The sequence below is a fragment of the Perca flavescens genome, chromosome 17, assembly GCF_004354835.1.
Source record: "Perca flavescens isolate YP-PL-M2 chromosome 17, PFLA_1.0, whole genome shotgun sequence".
Taxonomy (NCBI): domain Eukaryota; kingdom Metazoa; phylum Chordata; class Actinopteri; order Perciformes; family Percidae; genus Perca; species Perca flavescens.
The window spans coordinates 15,380,902-15,406,372 of NC_041347.1; the positions used below are offsets into that span (position 1 = coordinate 15,380,902).

Here is a 25,471-nt window from a genome sequence, read left to right on the forward strand (position 1 = left end):
TTTATTATTTTATCATCCTGTTTATGATGTATGTGTATGTTGTGTGTGATGTCTGTAAGCTACTGGGACCTTGAATTTACCCTTGGGGATCAATAAAGTATCTATCTATCTATTTATCTCTCTATCTATTTAATGCAACTGATACGTGACAAGCTTTGTTGCAAAGCCCTGGGCCAAAATCTACTATTGTTTTGCTACTTGTTACTGCTGCAATTATTATTTTACGAAGTTGTGCAGTCAATTCTTATCTACCAAATTTATACACTTGTAAACTGAGTAAATTTGTGCCAGAACACTCTTTTATCCTGGTAAAAAGGAGAGTTCTCTGCGCTTCTGCAGACCACAACAATCCGGTGCAACCAAGGCAGGACACAACAGTATAAAATAACAAAGAATTGCCAGTGCAACACAGATGTCTTCTTACTTGATGCTTTTATTTCTTTCAGTTATGCACCTTAAGAAATAAAACCATCAAGTAAGAAGACATCTGTGTTGCACTGGCAATTTTTTGTTATTTTATACTCTTTTATCCTGTTTCTCTCTTCTCCAAGCCTCCACCATTAGAGACTTATACTGTAACAGTTGTTCTAATGTTGTTCAAGTAAAATGAGGTGTTAGAAATAATACATACTTTTACATATACTTGTTGTATACTAAGGGATAAGATCATTTTAAAGTAAAAACGAAAGGATTCCTTCAAATTAAAATGGCTAAATATAGTTCTAAACGATGCTGCTTTAAAAAGTCTTAATTGACCAACACTCAATTATACAAGTATGATATATTTTAATGATTGTCAACAAAGTCTTATCTCTGAAGTAGGAAACATCTAATGACCCCTTAAGGAAAAAAGTATATTTCCCTTTTTTTTTAGCATCCTACCTTCCACACCATAGCCTAGTTAAGATGCTGCCCTTTGTCTAATGGACTCAGTCGTGAGCCCATAGGCCCAATTCAGGTACACATAGTGACATTGAGGGTGATGTAGACTAGAAGGACTGGATATATTGTTAGCTTTTGTTGAAAGCTGTGGGTTTTGCTGCATTTGTACAGGGAAGGTTGAAGAAGGGATGAAGGGGCTGGGAATAGGCCGGTGCTGGCTCTGTGGCTGTCGTTCCTGCAGCACGAGGTCAGAACACTGTGGGGAGCTGTGTACACTTGCCTGATTAAACACAGCACTGTGTCTCGTCAGTCCTGTAGCAGTGGGGCCACAAGACAATCTGGCAACTCCCCAGCACAGGACAGCTAAAGCAAGCAAGAAGCAGGGATGTACAAATGCAGTCTAATTGTGTTTACTTCTACCTTTTACAAACCAGAGCAGCTATAGGTCAGTGCCCTTATCTGACAAGAAGTAGAATAATTGCAGGTTTTAGTTACTGTACACAATTTAATCATCACAAACTGGGTTTGGCATATTGGAGAGAGGCTAAATTAAAAAATGTAGATTTACTATGTATTCATTCTGGTGGGGAAATGTTGTAATACGGAGTGACAGGCCGTTAAAGCTCTGTGGAACAGGATCTCTAAGTAACATAGATATCTTGAGTGCCAGCCTACAAATGCCAGGGAGGTTACAGCAGGAAATGCCTTTTGTGACTTTCCATTTGCTCAGCGATACACCACATACAGTGTGGTGATGTAAGACTAATCACACTGAGTGTTAGAAAAGATATCTTTTTGGCATGTCTATTTCACTCTATGAATAAATACAGTTTACCAACCTAACCTAAACAAAGGGCCAGTGTGTGAGGATATCAGAGTTCACTGTCAGAGATCCTCTGAGGATATCATGTTCTATCAGCATTCCTCGACTTTTCTACACCACTTCACTCTTCAATTGAACATGTATCCATAAATGAAACTTGGATTACCCACAAGATAACACGGTGTGCACTCCTTCTGTCCCTTGGGATGTGTATCTGCAAAACGATACCAGATCACATGCTCATAGATAGAATTCTGGCTTCTCAGGTGTCTACTCGAGCCTTAAATAACACACTAGCTTTAAAAATGGAATATGAGCTAATTGCAGTAAAGGGACAAATTGGGTAATAGAGTCACACAGTAAATAGGTTAACTGAAATTATCTGCATTTATGCAACATAACAGTTTTTAATTTGTTTACAATCAAGGATAGTAGCCTACATCTTTCCTGATGTTCTTATCTTCTTCTGGCTTCCAACTTGCTCCCTTTTTCAAATACACAGAGTATTACAACCACAATTTAATGAAATTAAAATGTAATTATATATTATGATGGGAACATTAAAAGTCACAGAGCAGTATTCAATTCACTAGATGAGCATTTTTGTCAATACTGAAGCAACTAAAACTAAATCAAACCAGTCAACCACCACTTGATGGCAGCTATAAGTAATGAAGCAGTATTATTATATCATATATTAATTATACACTGCATATGACCACATGATCCACCTTTATAATGTTAAATACGGTTTTACAGACCTAAAAGACGTGAGATATCTACATAAAGGACCGGAACATCTGCAGTCTAGGTCCTGCAAATAATGCCTTTTGGACTTTTAACTCTCTAAGAACTGATAACTGTGATTAACTGGTTAAGAAGAAGATCAACCTCATCCACTCACTTACAGAAGCAGGGATACTGGTTTTAACCCATTAATCCTTGACTGCTCTATGCTCACATGGGGCACATTAGAAATGGGGCCAGCTGGTATGTATTTTATTCCGTGTCCTGCCTTCATATTGATCTAAATCAAATACAAGGGTTAGGTCAAGAAATCAAATAAATCACAGAAATTAGCACAGCTGTGAAATAGATAAATAATGAACATCCCATTACAGCTTGATTTATACTGTGATTTTATGGGTAGAGAAACTGTTAATCTAAGATTTTTTTTAGTTTCCACAGAATTTCCAGAGGGGTGCATACACGGAAAAGGTTATCTATTGTATTAATTGTGATAAATGGCTGAGATTTGTGTTGGGATTATTTGCTAAAAAAATTTGAAGGGTAGAAATGACAAATTGCAATTGATTTCTTCATTTGAAAACAGCTAGACTCAATATTTCTTCCGACTCCGGTGTGTTCACATCTTCTTTGCAGTGTCCATGTTTTTCCCCACATTGCAACTTAAGGTCATAATGTGGGAAAAAAACATGGATGCTACAAAAAAGATGTGTTGTATTTTATAGCTCAAAATGTTAAAACAACACGTTGATGGCTGTTTCCAGTATTTATTTCCAATTTGAAGCTTAATATTAGTGCTTTTGTTCCCGACTTATTGCCGCCAGTTGAAAAGCACATCTTTTTCACTTTTGATTTAGCTAGACTGGCTGTCTTTGTGCTAAGCTGGGCTAAACACACTGAGAGCTATCCATTAAAATATAGTCCTCATTTTTTAACTTTGTTTCAAATCACTCAATGAAGTGGGTCACAGTATAATGAATCTTTAACTGTAATGATGCTTCATGAATTGAATGATGACAGCTAAACGGTGTAAAGTGTGGCTGTATTTCACTGATTCCAGCACTGGGACGTACAACAGTCTGCAGCTAAAGACACAGAGACTTGCTGCGCGTTGAGACAGTGTGGCCACTGGCGCTGTCGGATAAACTGTGACGTGACTTAGTGTTGCGTTTGGGTCTGGCTCCATCTAGTGTTTCTTCTTTTTGTCGTTTAACAGCAAATGACTGGTGAAAAAAGTTGTTCTTATAAGTTTTTTGAATAAATAATTTAAATTTAACCATATGGCCTTAGCAATAAACAAGCCTTTCTCTTTTTTAAGATAAAATACGATTTCAGTTGCACTTGCTGTTTTGCACAGTTTACATAAATAAGAAATGTTTTTCATTTTGTTAAAAAAAATCGTGAGAAAATCATATCGTGAACTTAAAATCCTGAATCGTATTGAATCGTGAGTTGAGTGTATCGTTACATCCCTAATGGTGAGCCATGTGAGAGGGACAGAAGAAAGCCCAACCGCACCTATAGGATTTACAAAGATGAAAATCAAGTCACCTCTCCTGCTGAAAAGTGGAATTGTTACTTTCCATAATCATTGACTCTTTACTGACATAAGAATAAGAATCTCATTTCTGGTTTCCGACTGAGCACTACTAACGATGATGCCTCACAAACACAGAGAGGAGCAAGATGGCCTATCAGCAGACCCTTGGTCCAATGCTGCTAACTTAGGAACTCACAACACTTTTCAGACAACCCTAACCCCCGTGACGACAAATCTAGAAACTTCTAAATAGCAAATGACATCAACTGGTGACATCTAGACAAAGTTTTGAGCAGCTGCTTTTCTTGGAAAAGGGTCATCAGCACAGTCTCAGTCTCTCTATAGTGAACAAGCTTCCAGCTGTTTTTCCAGTTTATGCACCGCTGTTGTCCAGTCAAGTGGAGCCCAGGGTGAACCAGTGAGCAAAGAAAGAAGGGCTGCACACAAGTTCTGTTACGTTCCCTCTTGATTGCTATAGCACCAGTAGCAATCAATGAAAAAAACATCAGAGGAATAATGTAGCTCACATTCTTCCATTATAGAAGACTGGTTTTGCTCTCCTTCAAATTTCTCTGTAAATAAACTTGATCATGGCATTCATATGCAAATATACATGTGACGACAACTGGCTTTTCAAGCTGCCAATAGCTACTTACATTGGAGCTGTGCTGGTTGTGGGAAGACAAACTAATGATGGAGTTTAAAACCTGCCAAATTCTTTTTTTTTTAAATCTTTTTTACATTCAACCTGAATTTTACTTAATTTCCTGCACACTCACAATTACTTTTATCCACTGTAACCTTATTAGGTTACTTCAGGGAAATACTGATGGGTGGAAAGCAAGCAGAAAAAATACAGAATTCTAATCTGTACATTTTTAACGAGCTACCTTCCAACTCGTACAAACTGTTTTTGAATACCAAGTTACTTCTACTTCTAGTACGCTGTAGCTCAATACTCTCTTGACTAAAATTTAATTTTGATCTCTTGTTTTATTTTCTGATTTCTCTCAGAGTTACTGTTAGGGCAGAGTGCATGTCCACAGGGAGGCTGATTTCTGTGGCAGCTGTTTGACTACTCAAGGGGGTGATGGCGATGAAAAGAAGTCTCTTTATTAAGCTACTTTAAACTGACCATCTGCAATCTGAGAGTGTGCCATTGTGGGCAAACAAACACTGTACAACAGAAAACACCCTTTGACTTAACAAATACTTTAGGAAGGAATGTTGCTTGTGGCTAAAACAAACTTCACTACGATCCATGAAGAATAGTGCATTACTAATGCATTTGCATTTAGTTAAAGAAAAAATAAATCATTTACTAGCACTTTTTGTTGTGGTTCACATGACATGATTAGTTTAATCACTGCGGCCAAATTTAAGAGTATGCTATAACATTTACCCTGAATTGACAGAGACAGGGCTTAGGGTAATTTGAAAAATGAGTTTAGTCCATTAGTATGACAAGCCAATAGAAGCATACATATCAATTAATTTCACAGAAGGACATTGCGGGCTGTAACACACTCAGATACACTTCAAATTTGACAGGCACCTGAAAACAGCCACACAGAAAACTATGCTTTGCTCCTACCCCCAGGCCATCACACAGCAAATGGAAAGCCTATAAGAATTGATTCTCTGACTAAACTAGATCTGGCTGATATGCTATGTATGGAATGTCTGCTGGAGATAGTAGTACTTACCTTCTCCCCATCGATTCCATTTTGCCCTTCTGATCCAAGTTCCCCCTGCAATGACAAGATTGAAAGTTAAAAGGCAAAGAAAGGACCCTTGCAAAGTTCTTACTTTAATCCTTTTTCCCCACTTGTACACCCAGTAGGTCTAACTAATTTGGACCACAATACCACATTCCAGTTAAGCATTATTAGAATCAACCAGAACCTCGAAAAAATTCTGAAGCAAGATTAAGGAGGAACATTGTCACTTTGAAAAAGCTTGTTTTTAATCTTTCATAGATAACAATTATATGAGCTAAAAAAATACATTCATCGACAAATGTTTCTACTAAATGTCAGCATTCCCTCTTACCTTTGTTTATATGAACTCTCTTAAAGCATTAAGGAGATATAGTAGTTTCAAGGGAATCGTTTATCCTCATCAACAAATCTAAGCACAAAGGGACTCTACAATCTAATCACAGCTCTGTACAGATGGACTGTTTGGTGGTGGTATGATATTTCTATTAGTTACTGTCCTTATCATAGTTACAAATATGTGTCTACACTCAGACAAATGCACAGATGCCACCAGGGTGACATTTTTTCCCACATGCACTACTACCATGTGCCACAGTGGCATGACATAAAAAAAGAGATCCTTTCTAAAGGCAACTATTTATGTAAGTAAAATAGCTAAAGGGGGTGAGAGTATCTAGAACTTTTTGTACTGTCCTAATTGGTGCAATAAAGTGAAATCCCAAACTATAAAAATCACACACAACTCCTACAAACTGAGCTTAGTAGGGAACCACAGTGACACTGATGGGAACCTGACAAAAAACACATTTGGGAACCAGTTATCAAATTCCCAGCAATCATTTCAGCTCATTCATAAGATTATATGTTGTTGGGTAATAAGCAGTTAAAGGGTTATTCCCACAAATATAACATCTTAGAGGCACGAACATCTTTCGGATCACTGATTCTTATAAGCTACCAAGCCCCTTTCCACATACGCCAGAAATGCGTGACATGTCTTGGAATTTGTTGGCTCTGTTTTTAGAGTGTAGCCTATACAGTTTCATGACCTCAGCTGGCCCGTATAGTATAGCTCAAGCTAACTTTTATAGTGTCCAAGGGCAACCATATCATTACATATTATATCGACAGCTGCATGAAATTGTTGTTCTCACAAAATGGCTTACAAAAGAGTCTGAAAATGTGTGAGTCTGTGGTTTTGTCCTAGGGCACCATTTAAGCCAGAAGAGATACGAGCCAGAAAAAGCTTAATTGATGAAGAGTTGAGCTTAGGTATAAAACAATACAAAACATGGTACTGTGCATTAGCATCAATATCAATACTGATGGTGCTGCACTTGATGCAGACTTTTCTTGTGCACTGTTGTGAAACAAAAACAGCTTTAGCTGCCTGCTAAACCTAATCTCAGAAAGCACAAGTGGATAGAGCTGTGCCATTAAGTGTTATTCCATATTCCATATATCAAGGTTCACTGGCAAATGTCCCCCCACTGTGAGCTTAGCATCTTCTATGGATAGGTCCAGGATTAAGCCATCTTCCACATCCAGGAATGATCCTATTTAGTGCTGATGCATGAACTGCTTCCACAACCATCTGCAGTTCAATTGATCACTTGAATGCAAAAAAATATCTAGAGAATATGAATTTTTTTGTTACGTATTTTCTTCATATTTTCTGAGAATAGAATCAAAATCCCTTACTTTCTCTTTTCAATACATCAAAGTACTACATGACATTCTCACTTAAAGACATGGAAACAACACCCTTCTGGCATTACACAAAGCGCTGCTTCTGGGTGACAGGACCTGCCCAGCCGAACTATAGGAGATAACCACAGGTGTCCGAGATGCCACTTTTGATAGTCAACAATCTTTATGATGACAATATAATAGAACACAATACACAAGCAACAAAATAGTGAGAGCATGTGAAATCTGGCTATTTTTTTCAGTTCTTTGGGATTGTAACAGCAACATCCAATTACAAAACGAGCACTTAGCCAGTCTTAAAGCTTCCATTACAGTTTTTCTCAATTGCTTAAACACTATAACCAGGCTTTTGAACTAAAAGTTCAAAACCATATCGCCATTTTTCAAAAAGCACACCCGTTTCACTAAACTATAAACACTATTCCCTGGTTTTGACACGAGTCAGATTTGTTGAACTCTTACTGCAAAACTCTACACATTGCCTACACCATGTTGTCATTTAGAAAGCACAGCATTCAATTTTGCTCACTCAAGTCAGCACAGCTGAAGCTCAATTAGCACACAATTACCCAGGTGGAAACACTACGAGTCAAAATTGATCACACACCAATCAGAATCTTTCACCAATCTTTCAACAGATAGATAAAATGGTCAGTCAGTTCATTGAGTTTTAGAACAATGGATCCACAAAGAAATGACGGTCGAGGAGGGAAAGGAAGAGGAAGAGGAAGAGGAAGAGGAAGAGAAAGAGGACATGGTCGAGGAGGAGGAGGAGAAGGAGGACGTGGTGAAGGAGGAAGGCGAGGAGGGAGAGGAGGAAGACGTGGTGAAGGAGAAGGAGAAGGAGAAGGAGGAGGGAGAGGAGGAAGACGTGGTGAAGGACGAGGTAGAAGAGGACGTGGTGAAAGATGAGGTGGAGGAGGAGTAAGGGCAAGGAGACAAGCAGTCTCAGATGAAATTTGAGCCACTTTAGTGGACCATGTTCTTGTCCATGGCATGACCATGAGGGAGGCTGGGCAACAAGTCCAGCCTAATTTGAGTCGCTTCACCGTCGCCTCCATCATCAGAACCTTCAGGGAGGAAAACCGGTAGGTGTACTTACAGTACGACTGCTCTGTACAGTAACTTTTGAGTGCTGTACTTTGTGCTTTGACATCACATGCACTGTTGTACTATGCTTCTGTAATACTAAATAAATCCATAAAATTTAAGTAATGTGTGCTTCTATTTTTGTAGGATACAGAGACGACCATCTGGTGGTGGGAGGCTAAGGCTTTAGTCAGAGGAGCAAGAGAGGGAGCTTGTAAACCTGGTCATTGCCAATAATGTAATTCGCCTGCGAGAGATTCAAAGGAGAGTGATTGAGGACAATAATCATTTTCAAGGAATAAATTCCATCAGCCTTTCCACAATTGATCGCATCCTTCGAAAGCATCGGTTCCGGATGAAACAGGTATACCGCGTCCCTTTTGAATGAAACTCTGACAGGGTAAAAGACCAACGAGTGGAATATGTTCAGGTATGACTTTTGATATTGTATGAAGTATTGTGCACCATCACATAGGGGTGGGGGAAAAAATCGATACAGCATAGTATCGCGATATTTTTCTTGGCAATACTGTATCGATACACAGACGCCAAGTATCGATCTTTTATGATATATGTGTTGGTCAGTTTGTCTGCTTGACAATCACATTTTGCACCAATAAAACTGAAGTGTGATGAACAAACAGAGAAATGTATATTTTTAGATACAACAGATGTTGACAAAATTGTCCTTTTGGGACATCATTTGAAATTGGGAAAAATCTGAAGTTGGAAAAAAGGTCAAATATTGCAATATATCGCAGAATATTGCAATATCTTTAAAATCGCAATAATATCGTATCGTGACATAAGTATCGGGATAATATCGTATCGTGAGGCCTCTGGTGATTCCCACCCCTACCATCACAGTATAGCAGTCTATGCTGCCATTTGTGCCCTCTTGAACTGTGCTTCAGGGTAGTGATATACTCTATTGTGTTTTGATGTGTTTTGCAGAGAATCTTTGAGATTGAAGGCTGGCCTGTTCCATCTGAAATTATCTTTTGTGGATGAGGCTGGTTTCAACCTCACCAAAAGAAGAAGAAGAAGAAGAAGAAGAAGAAGAAGAAGGAGGAGGAGGAATATAATCGGCCATCGGGCTATTGTAAATGTCCCTGGTCAGCGTGGAGGGAATGTCACAATGTGCGCAGCCGTCAGCCAACGAGGGGTACTCCACCGCCATGCCAGTCTAGGACCCTATAATACTATGCTCCTTCTTGCATTCCTTGACGGTCTAAGAGAGCATATGTTCCAGCTGGACCACAGGGAAGCAGCACAACCAGAGCACCCTCACTATGTTGTTGTTTGGGATAACGTCAGATTCCATCGCGCTGCTCTGGTTCGTGACTGGTTTACCAATAACCCAATATTTTCCAACCTCTTTCTGCCTGCATACTCTCCATTTCTTAACCCAATAGAGGTGTTTTTTTCGGCATGGCGGTGGAAAGTGTATGACCGAGAACCTTATATGCGTGTTCACCTCCTTCAGGCCATGGAAGAAGCCTGCCTAGACATATCCGTAGATGCGTGCCAGGGGTGGATCAGGCATGCAAGAGGATTTTACCCCCGCTGCCTGGCTAGGGCCAATATAGCCTGTGATGTGGACGAGCTTCTCTGGCCTGACCCAGAGCAAAGATGGGATGCTGATGCAGAATAATGCAGAATTTGTTTTTTTTTACTGTGTAGTACTGTAATACAGTAATGAATAAAATGTGCCAATGTAACCATTGGTTGTGTCTTGTGTTCACCTGAAAAAGTTTGTGGCAACATAACTTAACAGTTTTGGAAATGTTTTGAATTTATTACACTAGTGTGTAAAACTAAGTTTGGTTTTTCAGTAAGAGTTAATGGTTTTGATATAGTGCTTCATTTTGACCTGAAAATAGGATGTTTGGTGAATTGGGTGAGACGTTATGGATTTGTGTTTACTGTTTTGAGAATACGAGGCATAGTTTCAAGAAATGTGTTTAAGCAATCGAGAAACTGTAAAATATTCTCCCAATTTAAATGTCAAACTCCACAGCAATGTCTGTCAGTCCTTCTCCCCACTATTGGCCAGGGGGGGGAGTAGACAGTTACCCCAAATGCGCATCAAGATAAGCAAGCCATTTGCTTTTCACCCAACTGCAAAGAGCTTCATCGAGAGGGCATAACTGAAACACTGAATTTCACACACATATCCCAGCCCCCACTCCACAGACAGTCCAACCCTCTAGCAGAAGTTGCTACTACAGCGACAAGGACACAGTCCCTTACTGGCTTCCCACCCAGGAATACTGCCAACTGTGTCCAATGGGGCACCTGGCCAAGCCTCTGAAATGCCGCTGCTTGGGACTGAACTTACAGTATGTCTCAGCACCACTCACTCTGTGCCAACCAGGCACCCACTTGCTGGTTTAATTTGATTTTAAGATTGCTTTGTTGTCTGTGTTGCTGTGATGGGGTCAACACAAAGCAAGCCAGTGATTCAATCCAATGATGAAGAAAATCATCTCAGAGATGGGCAGTGACAGATTCCATAAATCACTAAACAAAACGTGCCACTTGCTATTGACTGCATCTGAAAGCCCTGAAGTAAAAACAAAAATCTATTTGAAACTAAAACAAAACGGGAGAAAACCACAACTGAACCTCCCAACTGAGTTCATGTCAATCGCAACTTTAATCACAGTTTGAAGGGCAAAGCAACACAAGGGAATGTTGATAGTAAAGTTTTAAAGTTGTTTCATCAGTAAGCAGCCTACCTACCTTATGTCCTGGGTTTCCTAAAGGCCCGGCCTCCCCTGTGTCCCCCTGTGACGGAAACCACACAGAGAACAGTTAGTAAAAGGTCTCTTGTTCACACATTAGTGAATAGCTTTATGACAGCTTGTCATTTCAGCAGCGATCTTGCTCTTACAGCTGTTCCACAAGTTATTGCTGTCATAGTGGCTCAGCAGCTGCAGCGCTTTCCAGTTGTTACGAAATATTATATATATATAATATTTCGTAACAACTGGAAAGCACAAATTGGAACCTTGTTAAGGTTCATTGTATTATTTTAATAATTGTATAAAAAAACAGGACAGGGCAAGAAAGGAAAAAAAAAGCTTGAATGTCTTTGGGTTATGAAATTATACAGGGCGGTATAGGACAAGACAGAATGGGAGAGAAAAGGAAACCGATTGTCCACAATGTTGTTAAGAGCGAGAAGATGGCGGTAGATAGCTATTCAACAAACTAAGCTCACACAGAAATTGCTGCAAGCTAAGAATCTAATTAAACGTGATGCCCATTCATGGTCACGTCTTTATTACAAGCCCTGTTTGTCAGAACTGGCTTGTTTAGGAAGAACAAGGAATTGTGGCAAAACCTAATAACTAACATGCCATCTCTATACCATGGGTTATGAAGCCATTATTCTAGAAAACACACCCAGTCCACCTTTTATAAATTCTTAGCATTTGATCTGTGAAAATTATGTTTTTTGACAAGATATTAAAAATGTGGTAAGATATATTTTTTACAGTATATGGGCAAGATGTAATACTTTCCACAGACTCAGCAATTAGATGATTATTCCATTTGTATGAGACAAAAAAAATCCACAGCTGCTGATGTCATTCATTAAGAATCAAATCAAATCAAAGAACAGATATGCCTCTTATAAAATGCATATAGGAATGTACATATTTCACAGTGCTCTCAATTCAGTCTACTTTAATTTAAACATTCTATTCAACCAGTGGCACAATACCCTCTTTTTAGAAAAGCTAATAACATTTTATATATAACTGATGTATATAATTGGAACAATGAAAGGTTTTCACAGCTAATAGAAATTCAGTGTCAGCGACATAATAAAGCGTCCTGAATATAATTCCTGGAATTATTCACTTTGGAGGTACAATGGGTATAAATTGAATTCGATGGTACTAATTGAAAACACAAGCCATAAGTGCAGGAGAGTTGTAAATGGTGCAAAACAAATTAAAGGTGTTTTAAAAGAGGAAGAAGTTTTAAGTTCACCATTATGCCTGTTTTTTTTTTTATGTACATGCAGGAGCTGTATATCTAGTAATACCAGGGTTTATGTGCAAGGCCATAGAAAATGGATTTCCTTTCAAGTAAGCTGCATTCTTATAACCCAATCCTTATCTGTTTAATTTCCTAAGGGATTCTGGATTAATCATAGCAGTTTAATCCCTTTGCAGTGCATTAGAATCCTCTGTCAAACTCTTGACTGTAATGCAGGATAGTACTTTCTGTTGGAGTAACACAGCCAAAGTAATCCCCACACACTTTCCTAAGAAACCCTCTGTGTAGGTCAATATGATTGGCCTGCACTTCTCATTATGGGTGTTTAAAATGCTCTAAATTGCCCAGATGTCTTTGATTAATCTCTACAAAGTCAAGCTAAATTGTTAATACTGTAAGTATACTCTGACTATGTTTTAATTATACAGAATGAGATTACCATGTTGGTAATTGAAAGTCTCAGGAGCTTACCTTATTAACAGTATTTGCTATGACTTTGTTACCCCCTTTTAATGTATTATAATGTAAATTTAAAAGAGTGCAGCACCGTTTTATAGTCACTTGAACTCCTTTGGAAATTTAGGGACCAATATGAATTAATTAAACACTGCTACCATAATTTACCAGAAAGATTAATGTGCAACAAGTTCAGAGTGAATAAGAGAAAATAATTTACTACACGAGATTGTGTCAAAGCATGACATACATATACTGATACACTGCCCAGATGGCTCAAAATAAACTACTTTTCTCATGTTTTTCTCTTAGTCATACTGGCACATGAACATTTGCAAATCCCACAAGACATGAGAACAATTTTCCCTCGATGATTAGTGACATTTTGTCGTCTTCAAGTTTCTGCTCCAGTTGCTTACTTCACTAAATTGTAACTAATTTCAGCGAATGGCATACTGCATTAACTGGTTTGCTATCATAGCAGCTCTGCCTGCATTATTAAATGGTAAAATAAAGTGTGTCACCAAAAATAATGCACCTAAGTCTATCAAACACAGCAACTGTAGCTTGTAGCACATTCAAACTCTAAATCAAGTAAATCCCAAAGCACCACTGTCACAGGAGAATTCACAAAGAATGGATTGATAGCATCACGAATTGAGCATCACTTGAAACAGCTATATGTCCTATATGTCCTTCAAGCACTCTAATTATACTATAGCACAAACACGGCCATAAAGTTTTGTGTGAGTGCAATTTCCCTTTTTTTGCCTCTGATTGTAATTATCCATATGGTAAAGTACAAACGTTGCCTTTGTGCCGAGAACACAGTAGGCCGAATCGCACAGAGAATAATATAATAATAATCTCGGCGAGGCGGAGAGGGATTCCTCAAAACTGCAGACAATGAATTTAAACGTGAAAGAGAGAAACCATATCCCAGTCTGTCATAGCTGTTGGTGTTTTCAAACGCACACCTTCAGACTGTAAGAGAAGATGGCATCATCTTCATTATCACCAACTCTCTGAAGACGCTAATAATTTCACTGTAACTGCGTGTGGCTATTAGCGCTGATCTTTGTGAATTGGACTGTTTTAGGAATGAGGCTCATTTGTATAGAAAGGGGCCACGTTTGCGCTAAATGCAAGAGCACTCAGACACTATTTGCTTGGCAGCACAGTTAACGGTGCATTTCATCCTTTGCGGGTGCTTTGAGAATTACACGGCTTCTTTTTGGCCATAAAAGCCTTTTTTTGTGAAAATGCAGTGTATCCCATTAAATCAAATATTTGCCAGTAGCTGCAAGATTTAGGTTTAGATTGATTAATCCACAGTGGTACAATGTTTTTTGAGTAAAAACAACAGTGGGGTGATATCAGCTGACTGTGCCAGTTCACCACCATTAAACTGGAGGGCTTAGTCTTGAATGTGTAGTCGCTGATCAAGTTTTCCTTAACTTCATTGATTAAGTGTTAAGCCGGTAATAGGATTTGTTATGAATTTTGTTATTCAGTAAGTAAACAAATGGTGCCAAGTATTGATTTGTTGAAAACCTTAAATTAGATTTCAGGTGTTAACAGTGTGAGCCACTGAACATAGCACAATACCTGGCCTGCATAAATGATAGGTAAAGAAATGGAATGGCCTCCTAAAAATCATGTTTAAATCATTGTTGAGCATTGTACCAGATGTGTGTACTAAGGGTCTCCTTGGATGTGCTCTTAGGCTACGGTTCAAAGCTAACACAGGGAATTTATGTCTAATTGCGAAAGAGCATGTCACAGGGCCTGCTATACATGCTGCCTTTTATGAAATGTAAAATTGCCTGATGTATTCTTGCCTGGTGAAAGTAGTCATTTCACTTAGCAGCAAGTAATTAATCAGCAGCACCGCCAACACACTCAAAGTGCACATACACATTACATTACAGCTTGAGAACTGATCCCTGCTAGGTCAATTAAGAGTAATTAGAGGCCAATTATAACACATTTACAAATCTGATTATACAATCTGTAGCTATACACACGGTTTTAAATATATTATTTTATATTCCTGACTAGAAAATGGGAGCCAACGGGTTCCCACATAGCACGTTTAAAAGAGCGCAGAGTTGTCACCATATACAATTTATAATAATAAAATAACTATTAAATAAAACTTTGAAGCTACAACTATAGTTAGTTAGTTATAGTTGTAGCTTCAAAGTATAAATATATATATATGCTCATTAATCCCAATTTTTAATTGACATTGTACTGCCTGGACACATGGCAACTAAATGCAAAACATGAATTGCTTAATTCTTAATAATCTAGAACTTTCTATCATATCTGATATGATAGAACAGCGATCTAAAATGTATAGCCGATCTAAAGTATCCACACCAACAGCACCTGGTTTATAGGATAAAAAGTGTTAAACACTAAAATTTTAACAATAAGAACAATTCACTATGTAGACTATGTCTATGTAGCACAAAAAAAATACCCAAATTCCTGTCCTGAGCTCTACAGGTATAATGCTTTTACACTAATATATATGTCGCTATTGTGCCTTCCAGGAATAAGTGGTTTGCCAGAAACAAAAGTCATCCATATCTTAATCCCACAGCCACATCATGGTAATTAGGACACTGACCCCAGAAGCCATCTGATCTTATCAGGCATACAGTACCACCACCTGTTCATCCCTATGAATTCCATTCATTGCCTAATGCATTCTATCCTGGTTCTTTTTCTAACCTTGCACAGACAGCTAAAGGTGGATTTAAGGGGGTTTAAGAATAGTCAAATAGTCCCAAATGACTATTGAATAGTATGCCCATTCCTAATTGTAAGGTAGCAATGCCCATTCCTAATTTAGACCTGGCCACTGTCCTGGAAAACCAGTGATACCGGCCACATAGAAAACCCATGGCAGCAGCTGAGTATCATATCATTTGAGAACAATAGTATGGTTAATAACAACATGGGACATAGCACGATGATCCAGTGATAATACGCTCTATGATTAAATGAATGTTTATAAATTATGTATGAATGAATCACAGATGTTGAACATGATGCTGCCCACCTACTTAAGTCTAGTGTGCAGTGAATATTTTGCACCTCTAACATTCATGTAGCACCTGCATGTTTCCTTTTAAATAAATAAGAACACATAAATGCATATAAACATGTTTTCCATACCTTGTCTCCTTTATCCCCTTTTAGTCCAGCCAGTCCAACTACACCTGGAAGACCAGCATCTCCCTGTGCACATAGTATACATTAGTAAGATCAAAAGATTTCTTGTAATCAAATGTGGCTATTGCTATTAGATTTCTCTTGAAAACACATGCATTGCATAGTGCTACATTTTGTATGAGAACATAAGACACTGCATACTTTGAACCTTTACAATAAAGCAGAGTATAAGCTATTATTCTATGAATGTTGCATATACAGCAATATACTAAATTGACAGTATGACAGAAAACTAATTCACACACTAAAGTTTTATGTATACGATTAAGTTAATTCTCAGAAAATATCAAAGAGCAAATTCAACAAATGTAAGTATTGTGATTTCTGAATGAAAAAACGTTCTTGAATGTTTTTACATGAAATTAATTATTTGTCAGTAAAGCAAAATAGAGAGAATGTCCAGAGTCAAAGTGTTACTTGTGAAAATGTGTAATCTGTATTATTTAAGCCTATTCTAATCTAAAATCAATTTATATGTAGTAGCAAAATAGTGTTTTAATCTAGGACCTCAAAATGTTTATTTGAAAAGTTAATTCTGTTTGTAACTTCCAGGCAAAATTTAAAAATCATAACATGTGGAGTTGGACATCACCTTAGAGCTTTACCCTCTGCTGCCTTCAAAGAGGGCTTGTAGCTTTCATGTCTCAATTTGCATTTTAATCTAACATTAATATTTGCAGTTGAAAGAACCCTTTTGCATTTTCACAAATGTATAGCAGGGTGCAGATTTACCATGCTTGAACAGTTTGGGAGAATTATACGTGTTTGCTAATACATTATGGCTATACTGCCTCTTCCTCTTTCAAAGAAAAGACGTTTTGGTATATATGTCCTTTAACTGGCAGTTTAGTGCCTATAAAGGATTGAGTACATGCAGTGTAAATCAGTGCTGCACTTACTCAATTAAAGGCCCTTGTTGGGTGGAATTGATTGTACCTTTTCAGCTGGACAGTGACATCTGTCAATTGACTGTGAGGTCGGCTGAGACAGCATCTGGGGGAGCTGGGCTGTAACCAGGGGAGGGGAAGTCCCATTAAAGGTCTTCATGGCTTCACACTGGATCGATACAGAAAAGTTACCATTTAGACACCTTCCTTTGTCATGTTTGCTATATGGCACAAAAACACATCCAAAACCTACACCGCAGCACACTTGCAACACACTTAACCCAAGGTTACCTTGGTTTTAGCTGGAATAGGTATATTTACATCATTTTGCAAATAACAAACATAAAATGTGGTAAACTGTTTGGTAAAACTTAGAAAGTACTAAACAGACAAGCAGTGATGAGACAATTTCCTCGGAGTAACTTTACACTGACGTGACAGCATGCTTATGGAGATATGTAATGGTAAGGGGTCAAAGGTCATCTCTCCAGTTGGAATTACTGTAACATTAGCTCTTATTGATTCAATGGTAATGGGAGATCTCTGTTATTAAGTTTCTATCTGGGGACGCTTCACCTCATGGACAAGACCAAAAACTTACACTTTTATTGTCTGATCACACTGATCACACGACGTAGGTCAAAATACAAGCTACTACAGTCTATGCCAAGAGTGACTACACCAAGACATATGATGAATGTGCTTTAATAGGTCTCATAATTTTCAGGCAAATATATATTGTATATTCTCGTGTATTTATTTAGATGTGAAATTAATTATATATGATATAGGACATTTTGTAAAAAAATATTAGTCCTTATTACTTGTTGTCATTTTATTTAGAATAAACAGTTGGTATTATTGTTTTGGTGAAACATCATAGTGTTTTACCTTTGGCTCCAATAGCTCACAGCAATTTTCCATTTCAGCCATATAAGGGTCACAGTAGATTAGAATTTGTTTCAGCTCAATCTGTGGAAAAGAGTTCTCATTAAGGGACCATTACAGCATAATACAATAGATTCATGATCACATCGTGCCCCTCTTTGTACTGATAAAGGTCTGCTCTTCACTGGTTAAGACAAGTGCAATTTGATCAATTGTCAACTGTTGTAGCTTGAAGTTGTCCTAACATTGCCATTCCCTTTGCCAGCAAAACACTTCAAAAACATCAGATTGAAATACAAAATATATATTTTTAAAAGACCTTCAACGTCTGCATGAATTGCAGCTGCTTCAGAGCAAAGCGTGAACCCTACATTTTTTTCCAGATGTACTGCCTTACATCTTTCCAAATCACATGGATGAAAAACTCAGCTGTTAATGCTACTTAAGCAAAGTTCTACTCAGAGGCATTGGGTGACCAAATGGCATAATGGACCTCATGCTTCTTTTAGCACTTTGGGGGCATCTCTAAGAATAAGTGTAACACATTTGAGACAATAGAGGATTTACAGAGATTAAGCAAATATGCCCCTGAGGCATGTTTTTGAAAGCAATGGGAGTGCATTTCACAAATGTCTGTGAAGATAGTACAATATTGATGGATATTAGTAACAAAACTACTGCATCAAAAACTGGTAAAACCATAAATGACACTGTGTAGATTTAGCTAAAGACAAAAAAAAAAAAAAAACATTTTCACAAAGTGTGCATGGGACATACATCTACAGGTCGTCCATCCTCCACTCGTGTAGTGATGAGAGTGCGCCCACTGGGGTCAATGCTGTCCTTCTCATCAGTCTGTTTGCTTTCTATTAGCCTGCAGTCCATGTAAATGGAGACTATGTTGCTCTGTACAGAAATGCTCAGCTTGTGCCACTGGCGATCAAAAAGGGCATGTAGGTCACGGCTCTTAAATGTGTAGCGGAGAGCATTCTTTAGCTGGCCCTGGAAAGAAAACTCCACCCCCTTCTTGCCACCATCAACCACAACAGATACCTGAGGAGCAAAGAAACAAACATCCATCCCATGATATTCTAGCATACTTGTAGATACTGAAACGGATATGTGACATTAAAACATACAGTGGGGCCCACCTGACTGCCTCCCGACTGGTCGAATATCTGCCAGAGATACCAGCGGTCTTTTTTTGTAGTTCTTCTTACCCGGAAGATAGTGACAAGGGAGTATTCACCCGAAAGCCCATTTGGAAATATTACTCTAAAAAAAAAACATCACAGAATATACATATTAAATATATAATTAAAACAATAAGAAAATGAAAGATAACAGTGTCAAGTGTAATTTCTCAATGTTGAATGTAAACTCTTTCAAAGCTTTCGGTGGCTGAACAATGAAGGCGCCAATCAACTTCAATGATCAATAAAACATTTCAATATCCTGCTGCTGTCGAGTCTTACAGGGGCGTCGCACCCGTGGGGGATGTGGGTGTTTTAATACCCACACTTTTCCCGGTGAGAGGGTTCAACACCCACACTTTTTCTGCAGTTCTTCCGCAGTTTTGCACAAACGCCTCCCGTCGAACTGCCGCCGTAGCTACGTCGTAGGCTGTGTGTAGCGATAGCAACGCTCTGTTTTTCATGACAACGGTGTGTACTTCGCAGCGGTCGCTGTCTGCACCACCCTGTCATAAGCTCTCTCCTCTACAATGCTGTCGGATCCAAATATGGCAATTTCCTTTTCACCAGCAACCAATCGTGAAAGTAAAAGGGGGATTTGATTCTAAAAGTGCAATCTCATTGGCTGATGCCAATTTCTGACAACGTGATTCGCTTAGAATGGTCACGTGACGTGCTCTGACATTTCTGCGGTAGTTCAGAATGTCAAAAGAAGTGCGTCGAAAATGGTCGAAAATCACCTCAGAGAAGACGAAAACACTTGTTATTAGTAAGAAGACACAGGGGATTACACACTGAGACAGCAGATGATGAAATGCCTTCACATAGTACGTTGATGTGTCAACTGTCGTTCAGAAAACAGGAGTTTTCAGACAGCGGACGTAATCAGACTCTCTCTCTCTCTCTCTCTCTCTCTCTCTCTCTCTCTCTCTCTCTCTCTCTCTCAGCAGTTTACAGAAATTCATAGCCTACAATTCATGTCATATATTAATTATGTAGGTGTCACATATATACTATTCTAATATACAGTAATTGCTATACAATACTAAACAAATCTGTAATTTTGGGATCCTAAGTGGTTGTGAGTCCCTCAGGCTGTGGCAGGCAGTTCCATGTTTAGCTGTCAGTAGAGCTGCTGTCCCCTCTCCTAGGAGAACTACCAGCTTCTCTTCTGGTGTTAACTTTGGGAAGTTTTATTTTTTGGGCTATTTTTCCAAGGTGTAAATCTCTTAGTGAAGATAGTTTTTCCCAGTGGAGGAGGAAGTGCATCTCTGTCTGACCCAGTTGGTGGTCACTGAGCCTGTATTTAGTATGGATGGTAACTGCACCTTTTTAACTTCACTAGCAACGTTAAATGAAAGCTAATATGTACGAGTAGTTTCCCATGTAAGAAGTATAACGTTCTGTAACATTAGCTACATTATAGCATTCATAATAAACGGATCATAATATAATTACGTATGTGGTAATTTGCATAAATAGCACAACAGATCTAAACATTGGGTATAGCCAGGTGAAAATGTCTTGTTGACATATAACTTTAAAAGACTTAATGTAAAGGTCTGAATGGAACCCAATTAGGCTACCCATGAGCATTAATACATAGAGGCAAGAAGAAGTGCTTTAAACCAGTATTGATTATTGAGTGTATTAAACCAGTATTATTATTGCAGAGATGGGGATTGGGGCTGAGTCAGTGGGACTGTTTCTGGGGGATGAGTCTGAGGGAAGAACAAGGGTAAGGAGAATACAGAAGACAAAAGGTAGGACCCAGCCCCAAACCCCATCTCTGCAATAATAGGCTAATTAATAAATGCTGGTTTAAAGCACTTCTTCCTGCCTCTATGTATTAATGCTCATGGGTAGCCTATGGGTTCCATTCAGACCTTTACATTAAGTCTTTTACTGTTTTCAGCTGGCTATACCCAATGTTTAGATCTGTTGTGCTATTTATGCAAATTACCACATACGTAATTAGATTATGCTCCGTTTGCCCATGTTAACAAACAGTACGACACTGTTCTCTCTACACAGACTTTAAACGCAAACTTATTTTTCGTGTGTTTTTATGCTTTTCTAGTATCACTCATTTAAATGGGAAGCTTTTTATATCTTTTATTTTATACATTTTGTACCCCTCTGTCATTGTATCCATCATTTTTATTGTTAATAAACAAATCACATCCATCCCCCTCACTTTTGAAAAGCTTGCTACGCCCCTGGAGTCTTACACATAAATTAACCTGTCAAACTTGATTCCATTTAGCTTGATGAATTTTATACTGGCTTCCCTGTCTTTCAGATAATGAAAACATGTAGAAATTGATCCAAACTCTCAGAGGCCAACCTTTTACCTCACTGAGATACCATGTGCTACAGTTATAGAGTTATAGATGCCGCACGCACTGCAGTTATAGGTTTATGTGTATGACCTCAGCTGCTCTGTAAAGTCAAATAACAATTCTGTGTTCACAGCTGAAAATGTGTTCCAGCAGAAGCAAAATATGCAAAGAAAAAGTAGGGAATATATAGGAAAAACAATATCGTATTTCAAATCACACCCACTCTCAAATGAATTACAGCTTATTCAGTAACTCATCTCTAAACCCAAACCCCCACTCCCTTCCTAATTTTATACATTGCGTCACAAAAACTATACATTGTAACCTTCAAAATACTCTAACCCTAGCCCTAGCTCAGATTCAGATTAACAGTCAAAAGTGGAAGAGCATAAACATAATAAATCAAGATCAGCAAAAATAATAATAATGCAACGATAAGGTCATTGAGAAGGCAGAGCACAGCCCGGGGGAGGGAGAGAGAGAGTTTCTTCAGACAGGTTGGAAATTAGTTTTCACTTCAATATATCATCTCCTATTCTCTCAGAGCTTCATACCCTCTTCTATTGTGTCCCATGAATTCTTTGCGATTTCAGTGTAAATGGTACATGACTAAAATGATAAATACACCATGTTAAAGCTTCTGAAAAAATGCCTCTTTGAGAGGCCAAGGGCTGGAAAGGTTATTTGTTGCCCAAGGGCTAAAGAACTATTTCAGCTGCAAATCAATATGAAAAATGGCAGAGCAATTTATAAAAATGAGGATTTATAAAATAAATTCAACACAGAAAATTTCCATGCTGCATGTACCAAATGTATTACACATTATTATAAGAGGCAGGGAGTAACATAAAAGAAAAATGTAAAAGAGAACTCCAAGAGCCTTTGCACTACGCTGCATATTATAAAAAAAATAACAAATTTAAGCAGGTTTAAGATAACTGAGATACTCTGTGAAATACACTGCTGGGCTGTTTTCTTTTCTGTTTGAGCCCTGGAGTTTACACTCTTCTTACAAAGTGTCCCAACTAAGTCTGCTCTTATTTCAAAACACGGTCTGTCTACTGTGCAGCACACTTGATCTGTGAGGCAGCAGAGGGTTAAAGTTCTTGACCTCATGTTGACTACCATCTGTGGCTAAATGGCTAAACCCGGAGCTCGTGTAGGTTAGTTATTCTGAGTCTTTTGAAAAACGCTAGTCTGCATGTTTAGGTAAGTGATAATGAGTGAACCAAAAGGAACTTCATTCATCTTCTGCTCTCGTGCTACAGTGCAAAAACAACTTTTACAATTTACTGTACTGTATGTGATTTTGCCAACCCTGTTTCTTAAAAGTTCCATTTATATATATATATATATATATATATATATATATATATATATATATATATATATATATATATATATATATATATATATAAATATAACTAATTTACATTGTCAGATTTTGGAGAACATGTATTTAATCTAAATCATGTGCCATTTGTTTACTACAGGGTTGGATTCTACAATGTGAAGTAGCTGGGCTTGGTACCAGGCCAAATTTACTCAAACAGCCACAGCAGAAAGGAACAGCAAAAAAAGAAAGGATGAGTGACGTGTCTTTAAGGCAAGAGTTACTTGTGCATACGTAATGTATATAGTAAAATAGTGAACATCCATAGCAATAATCAGGAGAAGCACAAAAGATAACAGAACTTCCACAAGAGTTATAATCAGAATTAATTCCATTTTTATAAGGCGATGTTCCTTGTGCTTTCTGGAAACTATCACCCCTCTAGGAAAATGTCTTAGACCATGCATATTGCTTGGCTGACACTAGTCCTTGTATAAATAGGGACAATAGTTTGACAGAATGTCACACCAACACTACCAGCGCGGTACAAAATCTCCCGGAAGCCGCTTTTAGTGTCCTGGCTTGTGAGAAATTCTATACAGGAGGATTCTTTAAATGAGTCGGAGGAATCAGATTGCTGTAGCTGAAACAATCAAACCTCAAATGTTAGCCTAGTTGGCTCACATCCCTATCGCCGACACTCAATCCTTCAACAGATCAAAGTGGGCTCAACCATGTCAGTTTATACACCAAATGCATCATCCAAGCAGGCAAGGACTCTAACTTCCTCACAGTATGACTCCCCTTTCCTGTTGAAATGTGGAAGTGCAATACTTGCCAACATGATAGAAGACTGCCACTGATCAAGCCAAATTGAATGCACGCCTGTGATCTGGAAGAAGGATATCTTACCAGTGAAGTTGTTATACAACTGAGTGTGCATGTGTGTAGCTGAGATGTGTGAGACTGCTATGTTATCATCATTCCAGTGTAAATAAGTGTTCCTCTGCACCACCGATAACAGACAATTTCAAAAATGTGTGATCTGCAACCATGACTACATCCTGTAAAATAAATTCAAAGTCAATTGTTACCTCCAATCAACATGGAATGTGGAATTGTAAATTGGTAGAAAATCCCTGTCACAACAAAACTGCTGCTATGACTATCAAACAAGTTGTCAAAGCAGCTGTCTCAGTTGTCTCCAGCCACTTCATACTTCCCACAGGCCCATGCATTACTTTCAAGGCCTGGCCTTCTCCATCCACCCATCGGATTCCCTCAGACTTTTCCACAAGTCCAAGTCCCCTCACTCTTACTGTACATCCTACTCACCACACAGTATTTATACCAGCACATTTCCACCTGCTCCTGACCAGAAGCTCCTGCTTCATGCCTTTGCTTTCCAGCTTCTTCTACCTGAAACTGACTCTGTACCTTTCACCTGTGGATTCTCTGCTACTTTTGTTTGGATTTGCTGCCTTTGCCTGTAAGCCTTTGAATCATCATTTTACCATTAAAATCACTCAACTGTTCCTCTCTGCCTGAATGTCTGTTACGTATTTTTAAAGCGCTTCAAGCTGCTTGCACATTAGACCACAGGCGGCCATTGACGTCAAAGTATATAATTACAAAATATGCAGTATTTCTTAATACAAAATCAAAAAATACAGACAAGCACTGTTTATAATAATTGAAAATGTTTATGACTTTAAAAAAACAAGTGAGTCAGCTATACAGCATCGATTGCAGTAAACCCGTATGATTAACTGGATGACACGATGTCACAAACCACCGAAGCCACAGATTGATAAACAAACACAAACCCTGGTGATTTGATACACTATATCTCAGCCTCAATGGCTCCTTTGTATCTACATTTCACGCTACATTTTACAGTATCTTTAGCATCTACATATAATATAAAAAAGCTTACTGTTTCCTATTGAACATTTTACTTATTACGAATTTCTTTGAAGATATAGTATCCCAGTCACACAAACCACATTATGAGACCCTGTGATCACATTCAAAGGAAGTGTTGATTTCAGTCCCATTTCAAAATGAACAATGGTTATTATGTTGAGGAGAAATTATTAGGAAAATGGATTATGTCGTTTTGTGGTGATCTTGAATACTGACAATTTAATTTGTCACAATCTTTAAGACTAGAAAAGAACAAACAGGTCTGAGAATGTTGAAAGTGCATCTAACAAAAAGCACAAATAAGTCTAAATATGTATACAGACAAGTGTGGCTTCCACCTTTATATTTGGCTATGTTTTGTTTTGCAAATCAAGGATTATTAAAACTGTAGTCCAATGAGGCTGCTTGCTACCTTATTGCAAATACCAAGTAAAGAAAAGAAAACCACTTATTGATCTTCTTTTGCTGAACAGTTAAGGAAAGTTAAGGAAAGCACAGACAGCAACTGCAGCATTGTGCTTTAATACTGTGTGAGCATATTTTGAATACATGTTGCATTTTGTAGGGCAATTTGTCACACAAATGTTCCTTGAGTGTGTCAGCTCTGATCTATGCACCATAATGTGTACTGTGCCAAGAAGCTGGCAGAATATTAGCCAGATCTAGAGAGTCGA

The 25,471-nt window shown here is 38.2% G+C and overlaps 1 protein-coding gene across 7 annotated transcripts in view; it reads right to left on the bottom strand.

The window, feature by feature from the left end:
* The window catches only part of LOC114572026 (collagen alpha-1(XIX) chain), a 101,569-nt gene that overhangs the window by 69,599 nt on the left and 6,499 nt on the right, over nucleotides 1-25,471 (bottom strand). For 5 of the 7 annotated variants that reach the window (XM_028603414.1, XM_028603413.1, XM_028603411.1 and 2 more), the window contains exons 5-11: nucleotides 19,155-19,278; nucleotides 18,781-19,056; nucleotides 18,007-18,087; nucleotides 17,165-17,284; nucleotides 16,172-16,234; nucleotides 11,258-11,302; nucleotides 5,699-5,743 (exon numbers count right to left, since the gene is read on the bottom strand). In XM_028603414.1, coding sequence (XP_028459215.1) covers nucleotides 5,699-5,743; nucleotides 11,258-11,302; nucleotides 16,172-16,234; nucleotides 17,165-17,284; nucleotides 18,007-18,087; nucleotides 18,781-19,056; nucleotides 19,155-19,278 — 754 coding nt within the window. Of the gene's footprint in view, nucleotides 1-5,698; nucleotides 5,744-11,257; nucleotides 11,303-16,171; nucleotides 16,235-17,164; nucleotides 17,285-18,006; nucleotides 18,088-18,780; nucleotides 19,057-19,154; nucleotides 19,279-19,478; nucleotides 19,707-25,471 lie in introns of those variants that run through there. The other 2 variants (XM_028603417.1, XM_028603415.1) reach the window with 2 other exon arrangements.